General features: G+C 41.0%; 3 protein-coding genes across 3 annotated transcripts; 2 read left to right on the top strand and 1 right to left on the bottom strand.

Annotated features, from left to right (window-relative positions):
* The first annotated feature begins 2215 nt into the window (after positions 1 to 2215).
* On the top strand, positions 2216 to 7435 carry LOC117942749 (protein transport protein Sec61 subunit alpha-like 1). Its single transcript, XM_034868382.1, has 12 exons — positions 2216 to 2344; positions 3157 to 3224; positions 3319 to 3384; positions 3475 to 3553; positions 3793 to 3924; positions 4112 to 4221; positions 4695 to 4848; positions 4952 to 5112; positions 5233 to 5430; positions 5607 to 5798; positions 6274 to 6350; positions 6460 to 7435. The coding sequence occupies exons 1-12, from the start codon at positions 2338 to 2340 to the stop codon at positions 6644 to 6646; spliced, it is 1431 nt and encodes a 476-aa protein (XP_034724273.1). The 5' UTR covers positions 2216 to 2337; the 3' UTR covers positions 6647 to 7435.
* A 1017-nt stretch (positions 7436 to 8452) lies between these two features.
* On the top strand, positions 8453 to 10643 carry chchd4a (coiled-coil-helix-coiled-coil-helix domain containing 4a). Its single transcript, XM_034868411.1, has 3 exons — positions 8453 to 8647; positions 9091 to 9189; positions 9287 to 10643. Exons 1-3 carry the CDS (start codon positions 8626 to 8628, stop codon positions 9658 to 9660), a joined length of 495 nt encoding a protein of 164 aa, XP_034724302.1. The 5' UTR covers positions 8453 to 8625; the 3' UTR covers positions 9661 to 10643.
* A 794-nt stretch (positions 10644 to 11437) lies between these two features.
* Positions 11438 to 16562, bottom strand: si:dkey-202e22.2 (netrin-4). Its single transcript, XM_034868369.1, has 10 exons — positions 15718 to 16562; positions 14612 to 15108; positions 14192 to 14512; positions 13790 to 13916; positions 13286 to 13474; positions 12803 to 13019; positions 12559 to 12686; positions 12338 to 12406; positions 11943 to 12113; positions 11438 to 11717 (listed from the first exon to the last, which is right to left on the bottom strand). The coding sequence occupies exons 1-10, from the start codon at positions 15803 to 15805 to the stop codon at positions 11581 to 11583; spliced, it is 1944 nt and encodes a 647-aa protein (XP_034724260.1). The 5' UTR covers positions 15806 to 16562; the 3' UTR covers positions 11438 to 11580.
* Positions 16563 to 23859: the final 7297 nt, after the last annotated feature.

Raw genomic sequence — 23859 nt, 5'->3', positions numbered from 1 at the left:
TTTGAGCCCCTGGGCCTGAGGCACAACACGTCCTTTTACTTGAGTTGGTCTCTATCCCAATTTAGAATGTAAATAATATGGTCCAAGGTCTATTTCCATTGCCCGGGGTTCCATGTGTAAGGCGCACACTGAAACAAACATAATTGAAGGTTGCAGACGGACACAGTGTCTCCCACGGTTACACACAGGGACAGGGAAGCTTAGCAGGCCATCAAAAAACTATGGATCAGCATTCATGTTTTAGCATGGATTTCTCTTGTGTACAAAAAGTTGATAAATGTTTGTTTGTGCATTGCCACGAACGGTTTGCATTATCTGGTGCTGAGGGAGTGATTACACATGTTGTATTAGGCTGTGTTATCCTTCTAGGATCATTAAAGCACTGCAGATTAAACAGTCATTTCTGGGTGGCTCTGTTTTTTTATTAAACATGAATAATTAGTGTCAGTTACAATTGAAATCTCCAGCTTTATGTATTCTGGGTTTGTCACTGGACAATATCATTGTCAATGAGCAAAAGAGGTTATGTATCTATCTGGCTACAACAACAGGTAACATAATAATAATAACAATAATAATAATAATAGACCCTGGAAATCATCTAGCCCTTGTTGTTTTAAGTCATAAACACAGGCACATACCTCCTCTAAATTAACCCATGGCTGCTTGCGGCTTCAACATGAGATACATTCATGGAAACCACAAAAACCCTCCAGTAAAGACAAAAACAAAAATGTGAATGACTAACCTATTTACCTCTGAATCTATTAATTCATAATATCAAGTGCCAGTAAAGTTTAAGCCACAAATTCCTTCTATTAGGTCCCAGTCTTGTTGAAAAACAAATTCTCTCCCCTTTATAGTATGTACCTCTTTGAAATGTAGCTATTTTTGTCATCGCCTTCATTTCATTTCTTAAAACAACAAAAAACAACTTCAGTATATTTTACTCCATTTGTTTTGTGTATAGCACATTGTCAGTGTTTTTACACACACACACACACACACACACACACACACACACACACACACACACACACACACACACACACACACACACATGCGTGTGGCACATATTGCAGAATTCCCAATAACGTTGACTTGGAACAACACTGAGCTCTAGTGGTGAGAAAAGACTGAGAAGGCTTCACTCAGAATTCTGTTACAACTAAATGCATTCTGAAAGTATATCCACCACTGTAAAAGGTACACTAAATAGTTGATATCCTCTTATATGTAGCAATGTAGGCCTACTGCTAAAACGTAAATAACAACAACAACAACACAACAATCACTACAATAGATTGTTATCACAACAATAACAGTCATAGTAAATACCATGCCAAGGTATCAAAATTAGAATCAGCTTTAATTGCCTAACTGCCTTGTAGCCTAATAGTGAACAAACAAGGAATTTGACCTGGGCTTTTTGTTGCCCTCAAAGTATCCAAAGATAGATAGCCTATTAGGCCTATGACTAAAAACAAGGACAACAAAGCTGAACAAGGTAGATATAAACAATGTAAGCTATCCATCTATCTATCTATCTATCTATCTATCTATCTATCTATCTATCTATCTATCTATCTATCAAGACTGGTGGTTACTTTATGACAGTTTTGTATAATCTGTCTTGTGGAAGTTTTTCAGTACACACTAATCACTTGTCTTCATCCATTTCTGGCCTGATCTTGAATTTATTCTGACAGTATAATCATTCGTTTGTGCTCAGGGCTCGGCTCAAACCATAGACTGTATATTAATGTATTGATTACTGTAATATTTACATTGATGGCTCAAATCATAGCCTACTGGTCAAAGCTATATGTCCGGAGCACAGATATGGTCTGGACTCTGGAGCTTAAACTGTATTAAACAGTATGGCACCCTCTTGAGGATGGAAGACCTCTGTGTAAATTATAAAATGTTAAACATTAAAGTCGTGCGTTTTCCAAGTTGACTAGAAGTGTTTTACATGTCTGCAACCAGATATATTTGATGCATGTGCAGGTTATTCCATCCCATAATGGTGAATGCCCATGACGCTTTTCTCAGCGGGCAATTTATTTATTCAATTCACAACTTTAAAGACAATTTTATAGCAATGATACGCCTGTACACAGCTTTCAGTGTGCAGCACGATGGGTCTCAAAAAAATCAAAAATAAAAGCATGATGGGTCTCTGTCTCAGAGATGTGACGTGTGTTAGCTGTTTGTCTGGTGACGTGTCTCTCCTCTCTCTTTTCTGGTGGAGCGGCTGCTGGATGGGGACACACCGACTCCGCTAAGCACTCATACTGGAACTAGTAACACCTCAAGACTCGGCCTACGGACATTATGGGGAGTAAGTGACATTCTTCTCTTGTATACACGTGTTGAGGGTAGTCGAAAATACCTGTCGTCCTTTTAATCTCGAACAATAACGGTCTTAAAGCGTTCACCGGCAAGCTAGCTAACCTTGCAGGTTAACGCTAGGTGGAGATGTTACTAGCTAGCTTATTACTGGAGCTAATTTTAAGCTTTCAAGTTCCGTCTTTCTGAGATAGCTTGCACACACACACACACACACACGCAGACCTTCATATTCAGAGCCCATTTCTAACATCTTGCCTTCGTCTTTCAAATAGGCGTCCAAGGTGATGGCTCACTGATTGAACGTTAACTTCAGTTAGCAAAACGCTAGCTAGCTGAATGGACTGTGCAACCAGGATAGTTACGTTAATGTATAGACACTTGCAGCTGGTTTCTTCTCGATGTTTATGCACGTTGGTAGATTTGCAATGCGAAATTGGCTTGTCGAGTGCTAGAAAAGAATCCAGTGGCACATAAATCTCTTGCTGTCAAAGTCTATTTAAGTGATTGACAGCTGATCAACTCCAAGACGAAACACTTATCCATTCGGAATCGGTCCACGAAGGACTGCATACCGAATACTAGTCACTCCAACCTTGCTCAGACTTATTTGTTTGTCTATCCAGATTTTGCTAAGAAAATATAGTTGTTTGCTGCATTGACCAGTTGGCAGCTGGTTAGCTTGTGGTTAGTGATGACGTAGCATCTAAACTAACCTGATGTAGGATGACCACAAACACGTGATACTGCTGGTGTGTGGTGTAAATGCAATGTCTTTTAATGTCTGCTAATCTCTTTCTGCAGTTAAATTTTTGGAGGTCATCAAGCCGTTCTGTGCGGTCTTGCCAGAAATTCAAAAACCAGAACGAAAGGTATGTTTAGTTATTTTATTAGGTTGCTTTATGTGTATATTGTGCATTTATGAATGGATTTAAATGACATTTGCACCTCTTTTAATCCTTGCAGATTCAATTTAGAGAAAAGGTACTATGGACCGCCATCACACTTTTCATCTTTCTGGTGTGCTGCCAGGTTAGTATCTGTTGATGACAACCAAGCTGCTGGTTCCGTTCATGGTCATGTGGTGGTTTATGACAGTTTTGTATTTTCTCCTTAATTCAGATTCCTCTCTTTGGCATCATGTCTTCAGATTCAGCAGATCCTTTCTACTGGATGAGAGTAATCCTGGCTTCCAACAGAGGTGCTTGAATCGTAGGCTGTATGTTAAACAGGGTTAATCACAGTTCTTTTATATCCTGTGCAGCTCCAGCAAGTAAAAACAATCAAATTCCAGTGTTGCAATCAGACCGGACATAGTCTCATTACTTTATGTGAGGAGTCAAAGGTTAAGAGACATAGGCCCTTAGGCATTGTTTCTGGTGCTGATGCTATTGTTGTACTAACTAAGGCTTACCATGACACCAACCTGTTTACTTCCAGGTACGCTGATGGAGCTGGGCATCTCACCCATTGTCACCTCAGGCCTTATCATGCAGCTTCTGGCTGGTGCCAAGATCATTGAGGTGGGAGACACTCCCAAGGACAGAGCCCTCTTCAATGGAGCTCAGAAATGTAAGTCTACTACTCACTACCTTTTGCTATTTTTAGGACTTGTCACATACCTTTTAAAACTGTGATGGTGTTTTATTTGCTTTGAAGATAGCAGACCCAATACGCTGTTCAGTTTTCCAACACAATCAGTAGTAGCTGTCCATGCAAGATTGCCAATTGCAATTCTTTTTTTTCTGTCTTTTTGCAGTGTTTGGAATGATCATCACTATTGGACAGGCCATTGTATATGTTATGACTGGCATGTATGGAGACCCTTCAGAGATGGGTGCTGGGATATGCTTGCTCATCATCATCCAGGTTAATACAAATTATCAGTGCTGCTCTCTGGCAAAAAAATTCTTGACAGACACACCATTTTCCAAAGTTTAGGTACTTTGTCTGAAATTATGTTTTTTAAACTAAATAACTTAACCGTTACCTGCTAAAATAAAATTTGACAGCCAAATATTTCATTATCATTCTTTATAGTAGTATGTCAGCAAGCCTGGTTTTAATGTTGTGTATTGTGGGAAGCGCTTGTTAACTATAAAAACATATTAGCTCTTGTGCAGTAAATACTTTCCCTTTTACATTACTTTTTCCTCGAGGCAAACAGACAAATTAAGATGACTTAATCATCTTCCTTTGTAAGATTGGTCGAAATCAGAAAATTCATATCCTGGCTTGTACATTGTAACTGTCATAATGTTTTGTTGTACACATCTGTATCAAACAGCTGGTTGCCTGCCTGAATTGGCTCAATACAATATCTCCTATCTGTTTCTTTTCAGCTCTTTGTTGCAGGTCTGATTGTCTTGCTGCTGGATGAGTTGCTCCAGAAGGGCTATGGTTTGGGCTCAGGTATCTCTCTCTTCATTGCAACCAACATCTGTGAGACAATTGTCTGGAAGGCCTTCAGCCCCACCACTGTCAACACAGGCCGAGGTATGGGCACTCGGAATGAATTTTAAAGCTGATTAAAGATAAAGGAGATATATCTTCATATGTGTTATTATGGCTAACCCTAGGACTCCTGTCTTTTATCCAGGTACTGAGTTTGAGGGGGCCATCATTGCTCTTTTTCATCTTCTGGCCACCCGCACAGACAAGGTGCGTGCCCTGAGAGAGGCCTTCTACAGACAAAACCTGCCTAACCTCATGAACCTTATCGCCACCGTCTTTGTGTTTGCAGTGGTCATATACTTCCAGGTGAGCTGGTAACACCAAATACATACAGTCCAGTCCTTACCTTCTTTTATTGCACTAAAGGCTTTTGGATGTCATGTTTGGAGCAAATATCAGCTTATCAGGTCACACTTAAATCACCAGGGTTTCAGGGTGGACCTGCCCATAAAGTCAGCACGCTACCGTGGTCAGTACAACACCTACCCCATCAAACTGTTCTACACCTCCAACATCCCCATCATCCTGCAGTCTGCCCTCGTCTCCAATCTCTACGTAATATCTCAGATGCTCTCTACACGTTTCAGCGGCAACTTCCTCGTCAACCTCCTGGGAACCTGGTCTGTAAGTATATAATGTGGGTTTTGACTCCAGCACATCCAGTCTCAGTCTTTGAGACATTTTTAAAGACCTGGAGATTGTATTAATGATTCGTTATGTTCATAAAAAGGGCACAGCAGGTTCCACGTGTTCTAGTTACGGACATGCAGCATCTTACTTACAAAATCTTTTTTGTTTAGGACTCAACGACTAGTGGACCAGCTCGGGCCTACCCAGTGGGAGGTCTCTGCTACTACCTTTCTCCTCCGGAGTCATTTGGTTCTGTCCTGGATGATCCGGTTCACGTTGTCATCTACATTGTCTTTATGCTCGGCTCCTGCGCCTTCTTCTCCAAGACCTGGATTGAAGTCTCGGGATCCTCTGCCAAAGATGTAAGTCTGTGGTCTGATACCATTTTTTGCTTCCCGATACAGAGTACTGATCTGATACCAGTGTTTTATATATTTTATTATGTTTTAACAACCGTATACTACTATCACTATATGGATGTGATATTATTTCCATCTTTGTTGGGCTGGCTCAGGTTAAACTCTTTGTGAAACATGAACAAACACAATAAAGGCCACAGAATTTTCATGTACCATCCAGTTTGACACGCGGTTATAACGTAAAAAGAACATAAACTACTTTAATGTAGATTTTCTGTAGGGCTTTATTAGGTTGTATTGGATTGGTGCATAACTGCAGTACCTCCCGATATCGATACCAGCGTTTTAAGCAGCATCGGAGGTGATACCGATACTGGTATTTGAATCATAACATCTCTAGTTTGAACAAGCATTTGCAACTTGCTTTTTGTCAGTCTGACATGAAATTAACCTGCGTATATCACTTTGTGTGTCTCAGGTGGCAAAGCAGCTAAAGGAGCAGCAAATGGTAATGAGAGGACACCGAGAGACCTCTATGGTGCATGAGCTTAACAGGTACAAAGCAACTTTGCAAACAGAGTCTCAGGTTTCACATTTGTTACTGGCAGCATATGGAACGCTATCCAGAATTTTCATGTATTTATAATGGATTTACTATTCACAGGTACATCCCCACAGCTGCTGCCTTTGGTGGCCTCTGCATAGGAGGGTTGTCTGTAATGGCTGACTTCTTGGGTGCGATTGGTTCGGGTACAGGAATCCTCTTGGCTGTGACAATCATCTACCAGTACTTTGAAATCTTTGTGAAGGAGCAGAGCGAAATGGGCAGCATGGGAGCGCTGCTTTTCTAGAAAATACCAACCTGACACACATGAGACACAAAGCATCCACCCCCCCCAATATTTTCTTTTTTTTTTTTTTTTTTAATTTGCGCATTCAGTACATTTTGCAGCTGGCATAGGTAATTTTTTTCCACCACTTGTGTTTTCCACCATTGCCTCTCCAGCGTGTCAGTACTGAGAGAACCTTTTTGGTTACCCCCAGCGTTGAGCATAGTATCGTGTGTCTTCAGTCCTTTTACTTAGAATAGCTATTACCCATCTCTCTGCAGCTTCTCTTATCAGCTGAAGAATGCCTAAAAGCACATAAGGATGAGGTGCTGTCTTTGACCTACCTCAGGCATTGTTCATTGCAACATGTTCAAAGAACACTAGGACAACAACAATGTGTTGGTGCTTATTTCAAGCTGAACGCACTGCCTGGACATTTCGGAGGACTTGAAAGAAAACCATGTATGAATAAAATATGCTTGTTCTCCCGATAAGGTTTATGGTAATCTTAGACAAGCTGTCGGTGGTTTTTATTTACCTTTTTATTTTGATATTTTAAATCATGGACTATGTTTATATTCACTCTGGTCTTAAATAGGGCACAGTGTTTTTCTTCTGTCTCTGCCTGGTCCTTAAAGGAAAGTGTTTGTGTTGTCATGGTCTTTTACTCCCAGGCTGGATCACTGCACAATGCTGCCGAGATGGTCGGGATGAGGGTGGGTTTGATGGGGTCGAAAAGGGGTTCCATTTTGGTTTTTACTTTATGTAACAGACATAATTGTTATAAAAAAAAATAGAATTCCCAACATAGTTGGAAATTGTGTTTTGTTCCATTTTTTTGTTCTTTGTCCTGATATGGTCTGTGACTTACTACAGGATGCTATTTGTTGATCAAAAAATGAATAATGTATGCAGAGTGACATAGCAACCAAATGGCCATAGCCGATAGTTAAAGCTGAATTTGACTCTAAGGGCGGTAAGACTATTAAATACAAAAAACAACTAGCTTTGACATAGTTATAAACTTAATAGGGCTGTTGCTCTGATATTAGCCCTTGCTCAATGAGTACACAGTTAATGTCCCTTGTGTGTTTATAATCAGATTGTACTTATCACTTGACTTGCACTAGAGGTCACTGAATGAGCTTTAAGATACACCTGCTAGTAAAGATTAAAATGTAACTCTAAGGGTGTTGTAGCTAAACAAACTGTACACAGTATGCCAATACATTACTATCAGTAACCTCAAATTACATTTAATGTTTATATCAAATGTTTCTAAATATACTCTAATGTGAGGGACAATGAAAACACATAGACAGAAGAAATGTCTTCAAGACCAATCAAAAGTCCCTGACTGAGAAGGTCACCAGGGGTGGAAGTAGTTATTATACAATATGGCCCATATAAGAATAATTGGTATTATTGGATTTTAATTATTTTGTTACATGCATTAATCTGTTTATCACTTCTTTATATTAACTGCAGGGTTGTTTGATCTATATAACAGCCAACATAATGTATATATTGATTTATATAGTGCAGTAGTAATCTTAATATGCGAAGTAACTGGAAAAGTATAAAAAAGTAGTCCCCCTGAGATGTCGTGGGGTCGGAGTTTAAAGTAGCAGATATAGAAATACAGAAATACTACAAGTGCAAAAAAATCATTAAGTACAATACTAGATAATGTAAGCCTACTTCGTTAAAATGATTCACAAACAATTTGTTTTGATTTCACTTTTTTTTAATTAAATACAGTGCACATATATTGCATAGACTGTAAAAAAAAAAATTAATATTTAAAAAAAAGCTCGATTTACGTCATTTTCGTGCGCCCCCATGTGACCAGAGAGGGTCAGTGGGGGGGGCTGTCGGACGCCGGGTAGCTTTCCAGCTTTAGCTAGTCAAATGCGAACCTTGCCGTTAAGTAATATCTCCCACACTGTTCATTTGTTACCACAGAGAGTGAGGCTCGACGGACAAAGACACCGGCAGACATGTCGTACTGCAGGCAAGAGGGTAATTTACATCTTTCATTCATTTTCACTGCATGGCTGGGCAATGTCATCGAGCGAGACACCACGCTAAGCTAACTTTCTAGAAACAGCGTTAACTTAGCACATATTACATCATATTAGGTTCGACATTAGCTGTGAGGAAAGCCAAGTCTCCAGCAATAGGGTATGGCATTGTAGTGACTTAATACCCTAGCTAGCTAGTCGCTGCAGTCATTTGACACGTAAGTCACAAATTTGTGTAATCGGCTAACGTTACTAGCTAGCTCTGATCCTGATGGGACTGTCAAGGCTATCAAACGGCTGAGCAGGTCAATTCGGGTCAAAGATACTGGCATAGTACGCACCCAAAGGTCACTGTCAACATAATAGTAGCAGCTATACTATCCAGGACCAGATTAACGTTAGTTTATTGTAATCCTTGTGTTGTCGTTGTTTATCATGTAGGTAAAGATCGCATCATCTTTGTGACCAAGGAGGACCACGAAGCTCCCAGCAACGCTGAGCTCATTGCCGATGACCCCAATGATCCATATGAAGAACAGGGTAAGTCATTTTGGAAAAAGTGGACCTGACTTCTAAATATTCTTTACCCCATAAAGGTATTATTTCACCTGCCTCTGACTGGTTTTCTGTTTTTAAGGTCTGATCCTGCCAAATGGAGACATCAACTGGAACTGCCCGTGCCTGGGTGGCATGGCCAGTGGACCATGTGGTTCTCAGTTCAAGGAGGCTTTTTCCTGCTTTCACTACAGCAAGGAAGAGGTGAAGGGCTCTGAGTGTATCGACAACTTCCGTAACATGCAAGAGTGCATGCAGAGGTACCCTGAGCTCTATCCTCAAGAGGAAGATAAAGAAAGCACCCAAGCAGAGGCCAGCTCTAGTTCTGTCTCCGCCGCCCCTACTGAGGGCTCTGCCTTACCCCCTGAAACTGACTCTACCCCGGGCACTTCAACATCCGAGTCTGCTGTCTCATCTGACAGCACATCGCTTGTAGACAATCAGACTGCCAGCTAAGGTCCATCTGTCGCCACCCAGGCTACTCTGTGTGCAAGCACTGCCCAGCATAACTGACTCTCCATGAGCAGCTGTGATTGGTCTTTCCTCCTGTTTAAGCCTACAGAGAGGACTTACTGAAATAGCTCTGATGCTCATGGGCAGAATTTACAGGCCATCAGAGAAGGACTTTGTGAAAAAAGAAAAAACATACCGTTATGTATAAAAGTATAGGCTACTTTGTTTGCTGAGAACTCAAAAGTCATTAAATAAAGAATATGATTTAATGACAGCAGGCCAAGCTATTTGCTGCAGGGACAAAAGTTGAAAGACTCACTTTATATGCAATTGGAATTTAATTTGCTGTGTCATGTCAGTCAGAAGAGCTTGTTTGTTAGTGTTCATTATGTGTGTTGTCTTGTTCATGTTTGCTACCCAGGAATATCACTCAGCGCTGATTTATCACTAATCATTAAATGGATGGATGGATTAAATTGGACAGTAATATTAACAGTAATCACTAGATTATTTTTATTCAAGCAATGATCAGCTTTTCTAAGGAATTTAACCTCCACTCAAGACAGTTTTGACAATTACTACAACTTAACAGTTAGTCCCTTTGCTTTCCATCACGTGAGAGACCAAAACACAGGTAATTGGTGAGAAAACAATGCCACTGTTTCAGCTGTTTTTTCAGTGACCATAAAATTGATATTAAGAGATGTTTTAGCAATTTGCTGACATCTTGTAGAAACTTCAGGGTCTCCATCTGTTGCTGTGTGAGCTCTGGTTGTCATATTTGTCAAATGACACTGTATCTGGCCTAGACCAAAGTGGCTTGTCACATTTAACTGTCACTGCATAAATGTTTTTGTTGTCTTAACACTGTCTCGATGTTTCCATTTGGATGCGTTTGTTGCCATTCATCAACATTCAGGCCTTAAAAGACTTAATGGGTTTTTCTCAAACATGTCCACATTAAAATGATCGTTGAACAATTTCAACTTACATTTTCCGTTTGCTTCTTCTAAAGTCAAAGCATAACACCCTCTTGTCAGTGATTTTCCTTTTTCACATGTTGAAAGTAGTAGGGATTTTATATGAGCTGCTCTCACTAAGTTACAGAGAAGATTTACATGTTGAGGAAAATATGTGACCGTATATTAAGTCAGAACCACATTTTACAGCGTTCAGTCTGTTTAATCCATTATCTATTTTCAGGATATTGCCTGTCTATTAGTAATGATCGTTTCATGACATCTTATTGAAAATTTAAGAAATGTTATAATTACTATTTATGAAAGAAGTAATAAATATTTTAGAAACCATCTGAAATTCAAAGAACTTTGCCCCGTCACATATTTTCAACATATGACTACTTTAATCTTTTGTACATTTCTCTTTGCTAATAAAAAAAGAGGAAGCAAACATTAAATAAGAGATTGGTTAAAACTCTGATCTAAACAAATCCAGGTATTTATTTTACACTTTATTGTGTGTTGCACTCTCACACATTGTGAGTTCTTTCTTTAATGTTGGGACATTGAAGTCCCAACATTGTGGGCGGCTGTGGCTCAGTGGTAGAGCGGTAGCCTGCCAATCAGAAGGTTGGTGGTTCGATCCCCGCCCCTGCAGTCATTGTCGAAGTGTCCTTGGGCAAGACGCATGATGAGCAGGTGGCAGCCACGGCCACAGTGTATGAATGTGTGTGAATGTTTCCTGTAGATGTAAAAGCGCTTTGAGCAGTCGTTAAGGCTGGAAAAGCGCTATATAAATACAGCACATTTACATTTTACCTGGACTGATCATCAGTTTGGATAATTTCCTCCTGATGACACAGCTGTTGTCCAGTGGTTTTAAGTCCCTTTTCTGATTTTTCCACTCAAATTTTCTTGGGAAATCCTCTAAAGCCTGTCCCGCCTTTTTGGATCTACTGTATGTTCATGTGCATCCAGTCCTCAGGCTCTCAGATATAAGTAGACCAAGTCGGGGTGTCCACGGGACAACCACACTCTGCATGGTGACCAGTAGACGGCCTGTCCCAGCCTCCTCTGGGCCTGCTAGCAGGTACTCCATACCTGTTTAAAAAAGAAAGGTAAGACATTGTTACTTCATCTTATTTACGAAAGATCTATCTCTGTGGTGTTTGCTTGATATTTTCAATATGTTTTGTCACTGTTATAATAGTCTTTTAATGCTAAAAGTCTCTTCAGGAAAACCTTGAAACTGTGAACCGACCAGCACTGTGCTTAGTGTACCATGTTACAAATCCCATCTCTTTGTCTGTCAGGATCTCATCTTACCTGGGTTCAGAATAGGACAGGTGCAGCCGCGGCTGGTCCACGACAGTGGATAGATATGGATGGTTCCCAAGTAGAGCGCCACTTTGCTTGATTGAAGGACCTTGCGAACTTTGACCTGCACTTCTGCGTGGCTGCCTTTGTCATGAGCAGACAGCACAGTGGCTTTGATCACTGTCATGGGCCACACAGGAAAAACAGAAGACTGACAAGGCAATTTAAAGCAAGTACAGATCATTTGATTTATAGAGTGTGGGCTAGAACCACTCTATCTGTAAAGTGTCCTCAGATAACTCCTGTTGGGAGTTGACACTATAAATCCAATTGAATTTTGATTTAATCACAATTTATGAAACAGTTTACCAACTAAAGTAAAAAAATTGCACATCATTTCTTACCATAATCATGTTTGGTCGTACAGAGGTCAGACACACTCCTCAGCTTTTTCTCCTTACAGCTACACTTTCCTGTGTACAGATTTAGAGTTATGCTCCGATCCATTTTTTTACTTCCTAATTACACTGCATAAAAGACTATGATTCCTCAATTGTAAGCCTTGCAATACAGATGAACGTCAACGTCATTGAGCAATACATCTGTAAATCAAAGTACTACTCACCTGTGTAATGCAGAGCAGAGACGGCAAGCTCCTTTGACCACTGTACCTCTTCTTCTACTGTGAACGTGTGATCCAAATCAGGGATTTTTCCACCAATGGGCACATTGGACACCTGGATATTTGAGTAGCTGCAAAAGTGGAATTGAACCCATCAGGTCAAGGTACATTGTAGTTCATTGAGTTAAATTGTAGCTTTTGTGTTAGTCTGTACAGAATTTGGGCATGGATTAAGCATATGGCTAACCTGTCCAGACACTGCCCATTGGTTTGATCACAGCTGTGAGTGCAAGTGCAGGGTTTACAGCCATCCTCTCCAAAACCCCAATAGCCAGGCAGGCAGTGTCTGCAGCTTGTGCCGCCTACACCAGATTTGCAGTGGCACTGCCCGCCTCTAGGGTGGCACCAGGGTCTCTCCTCTCCAGGACGAGGAGGCAAAGAGCCCTGTGGATCACACCAGCAGCCTGAGAAACAGAAACACAAATACAGCTGTGTATGCTGCTCTTTTCTCGTCTATAGTCAAATTAAGAATTTAAAAGTATATACCAGCAGATGGAGCTATAATACATTATGGTTCTTTTTCATTTTATCCATAAACCTCCCTAACTGTGAATTAATTCCACTGAGATCAAATAAAATGATGAAACCTCCTTTATTTAGCTTTTCTGGTTGATAATACATTAGCCAATCCCACCCCAGAGTAAGAGACCCCCTGTCTGAAGTCTCTTACGTGTACATGTGTGGGGGGAGTTAAGGGGCAGGGATGGGTGCCGGTGGTAGCCGGGGCGACAGCGCTGGCACCTGCGCCCGACAGTGTTGTGTCTGCAGTCATCACAAACTCCCCCACTGGTGCCGCCGGAGGAAAGCCATGCCCGCTGAGAAAAGTGACAGCTATCTGTGTGGCCGTGACACTGGCACTCTGAAATCACATAGGTGTGTGTGATGTCATTGCATTTAGAGAGATGAGAGAGATAACATCAGGATGGGGAATCTTAAAAGGTAGATTGTTTGTTTTTGATTGTATAACTCAAGCCTGATTTAAAAATAAAACATCTTAACAAAGTATGCAAATAATATTGCTAATCTTAAAAAAAAACTTAATATGTCTCGAGTATGTGCTTAAACATCTGCTTAATAAGAACTACATATTTAAATTCACGTTAAAGCTCTTCTGTCTTTTTTGTCTTTATCAGCAGTATGAGTATTTTGCTCATTACTGGTGGGGGTCACTTACTCTGGCATGGGTTGGACTCCCCACTGCTGCTGTTGGCAGGCCTCCAGGGACGATCATTGTAGAGAGGGGCACACTTCTCACAGTGATCTCCTGCTGTGTGGTGAGTACATAGGCACCTACCAGACACCTGGAAAAACACATCTGGGGCTGCTCAGTTACAGACACCTGCTGTTTGGAAACAGCTATCAAGCTATTTAAAGGTCTTTAACTGGCAATTTCCCAATCAATAAGTACATTTTACATCTGGACCTAACATCCTGACACGTGTGTTATACAAGACTGTAATAGAACACAAGCTAATGAAAAAACTGACTGACACACTTTTTCTTATAGTCTTTTTTGTCACTGACTGTTGTTCTTTTACTTTGACACGCACCTGCACGCACAGGAAAAGCCACTCACCATGTCACTGTCCTGTCTTGTGTCTTGGCTGCTGTTGTATGGTACACAATACTCAGCATGTCCATAGCACAGGCAGGTCCCTCTGGCCAGTAAAGTATAAATAGCATAAGGAGTGTAGGTTGAGCTTTCTGTTGAGGATGTGGAAGTCAGAGCTGAGGCTGTGGGGCTTGTCCATTCTGCAGGTGGATTTTGAGGTGCCGGACAAGTCTGAGCTTTTAGCAGTCTGATGCGGAGGTTAGTGAGTGTGAGGCGGGCGAGGGTCTCTGGACTGTAAGGGTCCAGTGTTTTAGCACTGCTTGGGTCTAGTGTCCGTAATATCACCTGGCAGAAGAAACAGAACACCATTCATCATTGAATCAAACATTGTGGCTCTGCCAAAAGATAATACACAAGCCTACATCATTGTTCATATTCCCTTACCTCCCCCCCACTGCAGGGTGTAGCACTTGTATAACGGGATGTACACAAAGACCCTGGCTGAGTAAAATCATCAGGCAAACCAAACTCCATGCTGCAATTGTGTGAAAAGAGCTTAAGAACTTCCCATGTCTTTCCAAAGTCAGCTGAACGCTCGATGGCCATGGCAGCAGGCCGTGGTGACCTGAACACTAAAACTACATGGGACAGACAGAACTGGGCTTCAAGGTCCAAGCGGATCTCATCCTGCTGTTCCTGCATGGTGGTGCCTGCACCTGATGCCCACCAGGTATCTGGATGCAAGAAAGGGTCATCAGTCATGTGAGCAGATGGGTGGGTGTCCTCAGGGCAGCGGAGGTGGGGCGTTACCGGAGGATGGGGGCAAGCGCTGTGTAGGAAGGAGCTGTTCCCACAGCAGCTTGAGTGGGTGATCAGGGTCCTGCCACTAGCCAGGTTCCCAATTGGTGGACTACAGGCATGGTTCACACATCTGGAAACTGACACAGAGGGGGATGGATAGTCAGTCTTATGACATATAGCAGAGTATATTTATTAAGTGTGATAATACCGGTATTCAGATCAGTGCTTTCACCGAATAAGTGTTGACAGAAAAGCATTCAATAAAAGAAAATCACTTTCCAGCAGGGCCATTATGGACAAAACCAAGCTCCTCTTCATTGTGTTCACCATGAATATTTGATTTGCCTGACCATTGTGCCACTGCTGCTTGCTCCGATGTGACACAAAATCCTACTCTTTCTTCATTGGACAGCATTAATACTCTCAAGTTACATGTAATGGCAAGACAAAAGCAGCCCCACTATCAATTTTTTATTTGTTGGTTATAAACAGGCATTGCATTTTATTCTTTACTGTTGTGACTGCAAATTCTAAGCAAATACAATGTCACCTGCAAATAAAGAATCATCGGACATCATAAGGTCAATACTTTAATTAATATGTAATGGAGCTGAGTCAGCATAACTGTTTTCCCAATCAATAATATAGCTCTAACTCAATAGGAAAAAAGAAGGCCAGATCAGCCAGAATTGACGCAACACTTTCAGAGAAAGAGCATCAACAGCAACACAGATGATGATGCTTCTCACCTGAGCTCCTCGTAAGAGCCAAAAACAGCCAACCGAGCGCCAGCAGCATCTGGTGCCGACTTCTCCCACGCAAGCTAAACACTCTCATCCTTGTGTCTGCTGCGTTTACAACATACGTGGTGCAATAAACGCCTTCCCGCAGAGATTAGTCCAAACATTATGTGTAGCCTTTCTAACGGACAAGGGCATATTTCCCTGCCAATTACGCAATGCGCTAAGTGTGCAGATGATCCCAGGAGTATTGTTCCGATGCCTTTTCAGGAACAAGGCTGAAAGAATCTTTTATAAAGTTCAAAGCATCCTCAGAAACAGCCAGTGCATCTCTCTAACAAAAGTGGATTGTCTTCCACCGTGGCAGCAAATGGATCATTGGTTTGCCCAAGAATGAACGCTCCATATTTGACATGACGAAATGTTTCCAATTTTCTGGTGTCTGTCTTCATCGATTTTACGTGATAAAAAGTGACTGTGTGTTAGCCTAAACGGCAAAAAGTATAGGTCCTTCTCAAAGCTTATTCATTCATGTGAAGGTTTTGCATTAATTCACAGCCAACCTGAGAGCTCAGTGTCCCAGCAAGGTCCACGGCTCTACGTGTTTACGCACAAGAGAAGAGTGTGGCTCTATTTATCCATGGTCCCCGCCCACACACACAGCCTACACACACAGGGATGGGAGGGTTGTAGTGAAACCACACAAAAACAAAACTATCTTGGAATCTGCATTTTTTTCTCCACTTTAGCAGAATTGTATCCATTGAGAATCTGCTAAAGATCGTGCACAGGGCTGGACAGACCTGCGACTTGCACGGCTAGTCAGCGCAGTTAATGTGAACCAGCCGCACAGCGAGTATCAGCTAAACCAGGTCCCTCCACTAACCAGGGCCTCGTAATGGGGCAAGGAAATTAGTTTTCAGCTGCAGCAATTCCAAGTTACAGGTCTCTTTGAAGTCTAGCAGGAAGAAACCTGAGAAAGGAGACAAAAATAGTCCTCAGTGCAGTTATTTGCAGCTTGATGGAGCATTGTGGCACCGAAAGAATCTGACAGCTTGGTGTTTCATGCAAATGATTTGGACAAGAAAAGGGCCTCTTTCCCATCTGTATGCCTGACTGGATAGATTACGCTGCCATTCTTCATTATAGCACTGGATAATAAACACACACGTCAGGAAATCTAAGTCCTTTGCTGAGCTTGATGCATTTTCCCTCTGGCACCCAAAAGAATAAACACCATGTCTCTTTGGTTTTGTTGGCTCAACTTTGAATACTGAAGGCTCAGAAATATGGAATGGACACACAGCATTGGTTTCTTTGAATGTCTTAAATGTCATACAAATGGTTTACAGACCTGACTACTTGCTTTTCCCCAAAATGAAGAACAAACAGAATTAATAAGGAATGACATATGGTTTGATGTTTGTACTGACCGAAAATACAATATAATGTTTAGGAGTAGCAAGCAGTAGATTACTCACATAATGTTGTCCCAGTCGTCAATCCTTATTAATCTGACATTTGTCCATCTGTGTTGATTTTAAAGGCATCTCCCTACTAAGGTTTTTATTCCCTTTTCAGTAGTCTTTTAACTCATATATAACCCTATCTCTGTATGTTGTACATTTGTCTTTGTTCACCCCTCGCTGAGGTTTCCTTTCATCCCTCTGTCCTCCTGCTCTCCACTTTCAACACCAGATATAGTATCTGGCAGGCCTCCACACAATAAAAACCCGGAGGATCTCCGTCTTCTGGCATCTCAGTTTCTCCTTTCGTCACACTCCAGTGGTGCAGTATTTGCTAAGAATAGCTTTATGGTAGATTAGGGTAATGCCATTTATGAGGAATTAGCTGTTATCTGATTGTGTTAGTGCACATGCAGTAAGCATGCAGACATACTTCATGGCTGCTTTGTACTCACTTGGATTTGGTTCTGGCTCAATGGGACACACAGCAATGAGATTCACAAATTTTCACAGGTTGCAGGATGTGAGGACCTGTGTGCATTTGGGTGTTTAAGGAAAAATGATAATGGATAAAACATAGAGTCAAATCATCAGTGTGGTCTGTTTGCTTCATTAACAGAATCAAGGTTGGTTCTGAAAGAAGTTTGTACTGTATGTACACACTGCTATCTGATTTCTGCAAAGGCACCAGAATACGTCAGTGAGGTTTGAGGTCAAGGTTTGCCATAAATATTTTAAGAGCAGCTGGTTCAAGTGCAAGTAAACTATGTTTGGTTGCTCATTTCGCCTTCAAAATGTGAAACACATTGAATTCTTAATTGACTTAAAATTGTAGTTACAGTAAGGGTATTTGTCTGTGATAAAGGAATGCAGAGCCAGCCACATCCAATAATGTGCTAGTTTAGAGCGGGAGCATATCAAGGAGGATAAACAACACAATCCACACTGCAGTTAACGTGTTACATTCTCAGGGCTGAGAGAAAAATGTCTTTTTTTTCTTCTACCTCAGCAAATACATTCTCTCAATGTTCAGTGTGTATATTCATGATGGCCCCAAGTTGCAAGAGGTCAAATACCCACCAAGAAAGGTCCCAGTGATCTCCTACCTGACTCCCTCTCTAATTTCTCCCTTTTCTCTTATTTACAGGGCTTAACAGGGGCCAGGGTCAGATGAACAGGGACTCCCTCTTCCTGCCCTTATAATCCTCAATGTTTGTCCCGACTGCTTGTGTGTTGAGCACATGGTGTCACCCCACACTTTACCATCTCCTTCTCCCTCCATGTCATCTTTCAGGCTTTGTGTTTATCTGCTCATGTATTCCTCCATGCAGGGATATAGAGGATTGTGCTGCTTCCTTACATGAGTGTATTGCATTTAGGCCTCACCAGCCAACATTATCTCTCCAAATATTACATCTATTTAGTCGGTGTGTGTGGATTTGGAATTATCGAGTTTATGCTAGTCTCATTTAAATGTGTCGTTATGGCATTGTTGTTCTGTTGTTCTATTGACACATCACTTATTTTTCTAATTCAAAGTCTCAGTTTAGCATAAAAAACATAACAAACTGTCTTAGTTTGTAATGGCATTGTTGTTATGGATGCCATATCACTATATACTGTATATCCTATTTATAACACTTCATTGATCAGGCGTCGATCACAATCCAACATGATCAGAGCTTGATTTGATTCTCCAAAAGGATCTATTCAGTTGGTGTGTGTGTGTGTGTGTGTGTATTTGAAACCATCAAGTTTATGCCAGTAGTTTGTTATGGTATTGTTGTTATGGAGACTATAATGACACACAGTAGGATCTAATATGACGTTATCCGGTGGCCACAAGAGCAACCAGTAATTGCCATGGTTAATGGGGTGTGCTTGACTTAAACATTGAGGTCAGAGTTAATTATCTTGTTGAACTTTTGGAGAAAAACTCGTTGCTTTTACAATATAAAGTACATAGTCCTGATTAGGCGTGCACAATATTGGAGAAAACTGACATTGCGATATTTTTTTCCGTGCGATATGTTGCGATATGAAAAAAGAAAAAGTGTTTTTTTAAAGATTAAATAAATAGCTCTATTTAGAAATAATAACTCATTCTCGACTACTGCTGTGATTTTGTAGGGGAGTGCATGTACACAGAAGATAAAAATGAAAAAGCATCTTTTCTAATGTGAACCATTTGTTAAACTTTAATGCTTTACAAACACCAAAGCAAGTAGCGCTGTGACTAACGTTACTCTTCTGAAGTGGTTTTGGAGAGGGAAATCAGGTAGAATTCCACTGGTTGACTAGCATGACACCATTGTTTTCATATGATACTATCAATCGAGACTTAAAATGATATTAACATTGCATGCATGTTACTTCCTCTGAATTTCAGGTTGTGGTCGACTAGCGGGGCCAGCTTGATAGTTTGATAAATTGATCAGACCTGCATGTCACGCGCACTAGCAACAAACTCTGTGTATCCAAGAACAACTAAACAGTGTACATTACGTTAGATTAGACACAGACTTCTGTAGATTTCCAGCGTCTCAGCTCCGAACCGTAACGTTAGTTACTTTAGGCTAACTATATTAGCTTAAGGCTGGCTGGCAGCAGCTTTCTGCAGGGGAAATGGCCAGGAGACATTGTGATTATGTTGCATTAAAGTGATTTAGTTTGTATTTGCAGCGAACATAAAACACTGACTGCTGTAGCTTCACTGAGTACCCATCAAAACTATGCGCATCACTGTGTCCGCGGTAGCTGTTGCCTACGGTACTTTATGAGAGCCTCACTTCCCATACCAATAAATGCCGTCGGACTAACGTCACATACACAGGTTGCCCACATGGCTACCTGTCTTCAATGGGAAGGGTTGGCCGGTAATAATCATGTAAAAGGAGAACAGTGAAAGTTTACTCTTTTATCAAGCAGTAAAAAAGTATTAACGTAATCATCGCAACGTCCTGTGATGTTACTATCGCTCATGCGCACATCGCGATATCGATGCTAAAACACAATATCGTTCAGCCCTAGTCCTAGCTTATAGTTGCACTTTTTAAAATCATACAAAAATTCCTAAATACTTTACCCTGAAGCTTGTCAGTTGACGTTCATTCATTCAAACCTTTATTTAACCAGGATTAAAAACTCCTTGAGATTAAAACTCTCTTTTACAAGAGTGTCCTGGCAAGTGGCAGCAGTTAAAAGGTCAAAGTGATAGGTCAACTGCAAAGTTCTACAGTTCAAGTCCAATAAAACTAAGAGGATTGTATTTTTCGGGTAGTTTCAGTTGGTGTGTTGCTTTAATTTATTATCATTGTGTGAGCACGGTAATGAGTGTGGACAGCTCACAAACAAAGTGTCTTCCAGCAAATGTGTGATAGGATCCGCATGTCATGGAGGGCTTTTAAGAAGCACAAAGAAACTGTTTAAAAGTTGGTTAACATGCACATGCACAACTAGGTTTTGTGTTGAGAGTGTGCTAGCATGATAGGTTTAGGTTGCATGTTACCTCTTTGATAAGAGGGGATGCATGACAGTGATTAAGCTGTCAGACCAGAATCTGATAGAGGCCAGATGAGGCAGGATGACAAATCAAAGCCTCAGTGAAGCACTTGGGCAGACTGCCAAACCAATAATGTGTGCATCTGTTAGCTTGTGTGTGGATTTTTGGGTAGATTTGTGGGATGTGCAAGTGGAAACTATGGTGAACTGTTTCCATTTATTTTTAATAAGTTTAAAAATAGTTAAGCTTAAGTTTATTAAGTTTAATTAATTCTTAACCAGGAGGAATGTCGGGATTATTAAAGAACGGCTTACTTGAGGAGGCTTCAGCTGAGCAGTGATATTTATATCTGAAACTCTTGTTTAATATTGGACAACAAATTATCCTCCCACCCACAAGCACACTTGCACACACTGGCCCCTCTGGTCTTGTGTCACTGTCTGACTTCTTTACATCTGTTTATAATGTCATTGACTAATAAGCTCAAGATATACAGTACATTTGTGATGCACAAACACATACACAAGCATGCACATACATGAAAACAGACACGTCTTCACAACTCTTTCTTTCTGCTTTTGATCACCCAACCACAAAAAAAATTTGAATATCAATTATAGATTCCACTCACAGCTTTTGTACTCTTCCAGCTCGTATTCACAGATCCACTTAGAGAAAACATAGTGACTTGGCTTACATAACATTTTATTTTAACCGTCTCAAAGACCTATGAATTCAAAGAAACTGCAGTTTGGCTGGCATTACCAGACCTATCTTTACAACTCTGCGGAGGAAGTTCTGGCACTAGGAGGAAACATTCCTGGATAGGAGAGAAAAACAATCAGGGGTTGTTTGCATTTCTTTAAACCAATCATACTTCACGACGCAGCAAGCGTGGCTCTTCGAAATAGTCTCAGGAAGGAACTTGCTTTGGTGGAACATTTTTAACCAGCACATACAGTTTTAAATGAATTTAAGTGTTCACAAAATCCAATAGCATGAGCTATATAAATTAACTGGATACATGGTTATACGTCATTTGCTCTTTTGTCCAAAGCAAATCCCCACCAGTGGGTCCCAAAAGGTCCCAGTTAGAGAGTAAATTTTCTTTGCAAATCTTTTTAATCAGTCCCTGAACAAACCAAGTGGGCCTTCCTTTTTGCACGATCCAAATCTTCTTCAAAACTTGCAGCGTGTAATGTTGCTCAGAGGTCTCGGTTAATGTTCCTCGATGCAACCAGAGTTTAAAGTTAACACAAAGAAAGCGGAAAGTGAGGGAAATCCTGCAGAACTTCCAGTGGCGGCAAAAATATCTGGTAAATTAACCGTTGTCAGTCAAGACTAGCACAGGGGTAAACTAGCAGAACAAATCTAACTACCAACTACCAAGTGTTGGGGGTCAGAGGTCAACACGATGAAGCTGGGTTATATTAAACATCAGTTAGATGCAGGGAGCCACAAGCATAATATTTATGCTCACATAAATACACACTAAAAACGTTAGTTTTTTTTAGCTTTACATCACTGAGATTCTGTTGAATATTTCTATGACCCGTGTTGTTTGACTATGGTTGTGATACTAAAAGTCACACTAACAAATGTAGCAAATGAGAGGAAAAATCAAATGCAGCTGTTTGAGGTCCTGGGGGTTCCAGTCTGTCTCTCATGTCTGGACACTTTGCTTCTTTGGGGCCCTTCTCAGCTCATTAAACAAGTATTTATTGGCATGCCAAGAGTACACCTGTGAATCATCTAAACCATGACGGCAACTTCAATGTATAGCCAAGCACAAGGGTCACTGTTAAAGACCAGTACCTCATATGACTGGGCAAAGTCAAAAAGCAAATCTGCATGAAGGCAGCCCTATATATATGTTGCTGGTATCAGCTTTACTCTTGTAAAATGCATTGCCACAAAACACTATGATGGTAACATCACACTTGTTGCCCTCATGGTGGTTCTGTTTTATCTATAAACTGACACCAGTGGCATTCATTCACCAAAGTGTTATCACTCAGATCAGATGCCCTTTAAAAGAGGAAAAGATGCTTTGAAAATGGGGTACAGTGATGAGTATTAGGTTGTGCAAGTAAGTTGAAAATTATTCTTACAATGTGTCCAGGAGTTCTATTTGTTCCTATAGCACCATAGTGTTAATGTGTAGGACTTTAAAGCTCTTTCGAAAAAATGATCCCTGCTTGTTTTTGATGTTTGCTTACAACATAACAACAATTCGGTCTATTCTAAAGAAAGTTTAATGAGACTGTACTGGAAGCTACAGCATGCCTTCGTATGTTTCCATTGCTGTGTGCAAAACCTAAGGGTGTGCCTGCATTAGTGGTTAGATTGTGGGTTTCTGCAAAAGGTAGGTGGGAATATGTGCAACTTCTAAACCCTGCTGGCTTGCCAAACAATGTGACAGTATCAGGGGGATAGCCAGTGTTTGATCCCATCAGCCAACATCTGGCCCTCAGGAGGAGCTAAAGTAAGCGGCACATGCTGATGTCATTAGCGTAAAATATCAGACCCTCACAACATCCCAGTACTGTAAAAGTAGGAGAGAGGGAGGATGAGAAGTGGATGAATAACATGAAGATTTCAGTTTAGAGAGAGAAACAGAGAGCGAGAGTAGAGAATGCATGGTGCATCTGGGTGATTCTGTAAGTGACTAATATTGATGTTCTTCATTGGTTGATGTCGAGCCAGATCTTTCATGTCAGCATATATCTGCTGCTGGACTGTTAGAACAAGAAGTGAGAAAAAGGCAAGTACAGGATGGATCAAAGCTGTAACAAAGCTTATTAGGATTTTATCAGTTCCACTCACCCAGAGCTGCTGGCTACATCTGTCCAATCAAGTCCCGTCACCATGGTGGGTTCCTGGCTCCAGAGATGGCGACAGTAGGCCTATTACCAACCAAACATTGGTAGGCAACCATGTTTTGAGGACCACCACCTCATCAGAGACTTGTGGTTCTCACAAGGTTTTCTTTGGAACCTCTCTGGCTGGATTTAATCAATACCTTTAGACATGTGCTAATGATTAATACATTGCTGTGGTCAGGATGCTTTGAGGGCTGAGGCCACTCTGATATGATAATGTCATTGCTAGATGTGGGTTATTTAGACCCTTGGGGAAGTCTTTCATTTGGTTTAGGCTTCCTCATTGGGTGAGATCATTGCA

The sequence above is a fragment of the Etheostoma cragini genome, chromosome 4, assembly GCF_013103735.1.
Source record: "Etheostoma cragini isolate CJK2018 chromosome 4, CSU_Ecrag_1.0, whole genome shotgun sequence".
Classification (NCBI taxonomy): domain Eukaryota; kingdom Metazoa; phylum Chordata; class Actinopteri; order Perciformes; family Percidae; genus Etheostoma; species Etheostoma cragini.
This window is presented reverse-complemented; position numbering and strand designations above follow the sequence as displayed.

What these genes read in the sequence shown, in the direction of transcription:
- LOC117942749 (XM_034868382.1), top strand. An exon ending in CTTCAATGGAGCTCAGAAAT is followed by an intron (nt 3,925 to 4,111) that starts GTAAGTCTACTA and finishes GTCTTTTTGCAG; the next exon opens with TGTTTGGAATGATCATCACT. An exon ending in GCTTGCTCATCATCATCCAG is followed by an intron (nt 4,222 to 4,694) that starts GTTAATACAAAT and finishes GTTTCTTTTCAG; the next exon opens with CTCTTTGTTGCAGGTCTGAT.
- si:dkey-202e22.2 (XM_034868369.1), bottom strand. Translation starts at nt 15,805, where the DNA reads ATGAGAGTGTTTAGCTTGCGTGGGAGAAGTCGGCACCAGATGCTGCTG. An exon ending in GGCTCTTACGAGGAGCTCAG is followed by an intron (nt 15,109 to 15,717) that starts GTGAGAAGCATC and finishes CCCCCTCTGTGT; the next exon opens with CAGTTTCCAGATGTGTGAAC. An exon ending in GGAGTCCAACCCATGCCAGA is followed by an intron (nt 13,475 to 13,789) that starts GTAAGTGACCCC and finishes ATGTGATTTCAG; the next exon opens with AGTGCCAGTGTCACGGCCAC.
- chchd4a (XM_034868411.1), top strand. Translation starts at nt 8,626, where the DNA reads ATGTCGTACTGCAGGCAAGAGG. An exon ending in GTCGTACTGCAGGCAAGAGG is followed by an intron (nt 8,648 to 9,090) that starts GTAATTTACATC and finishes TTTATCATGTAG; the next exon opens with GTAAAGATCGCATCATCTTT. An exon ending in TGATCCATATGAAGAACAGG is followed by an intron (nt 9,190 to 9,286) that starts GTAAGTCATTTT and finishes TCTGTTTTTAAG; the next exon opens with GTCTGATCCTGCCAAATGGA.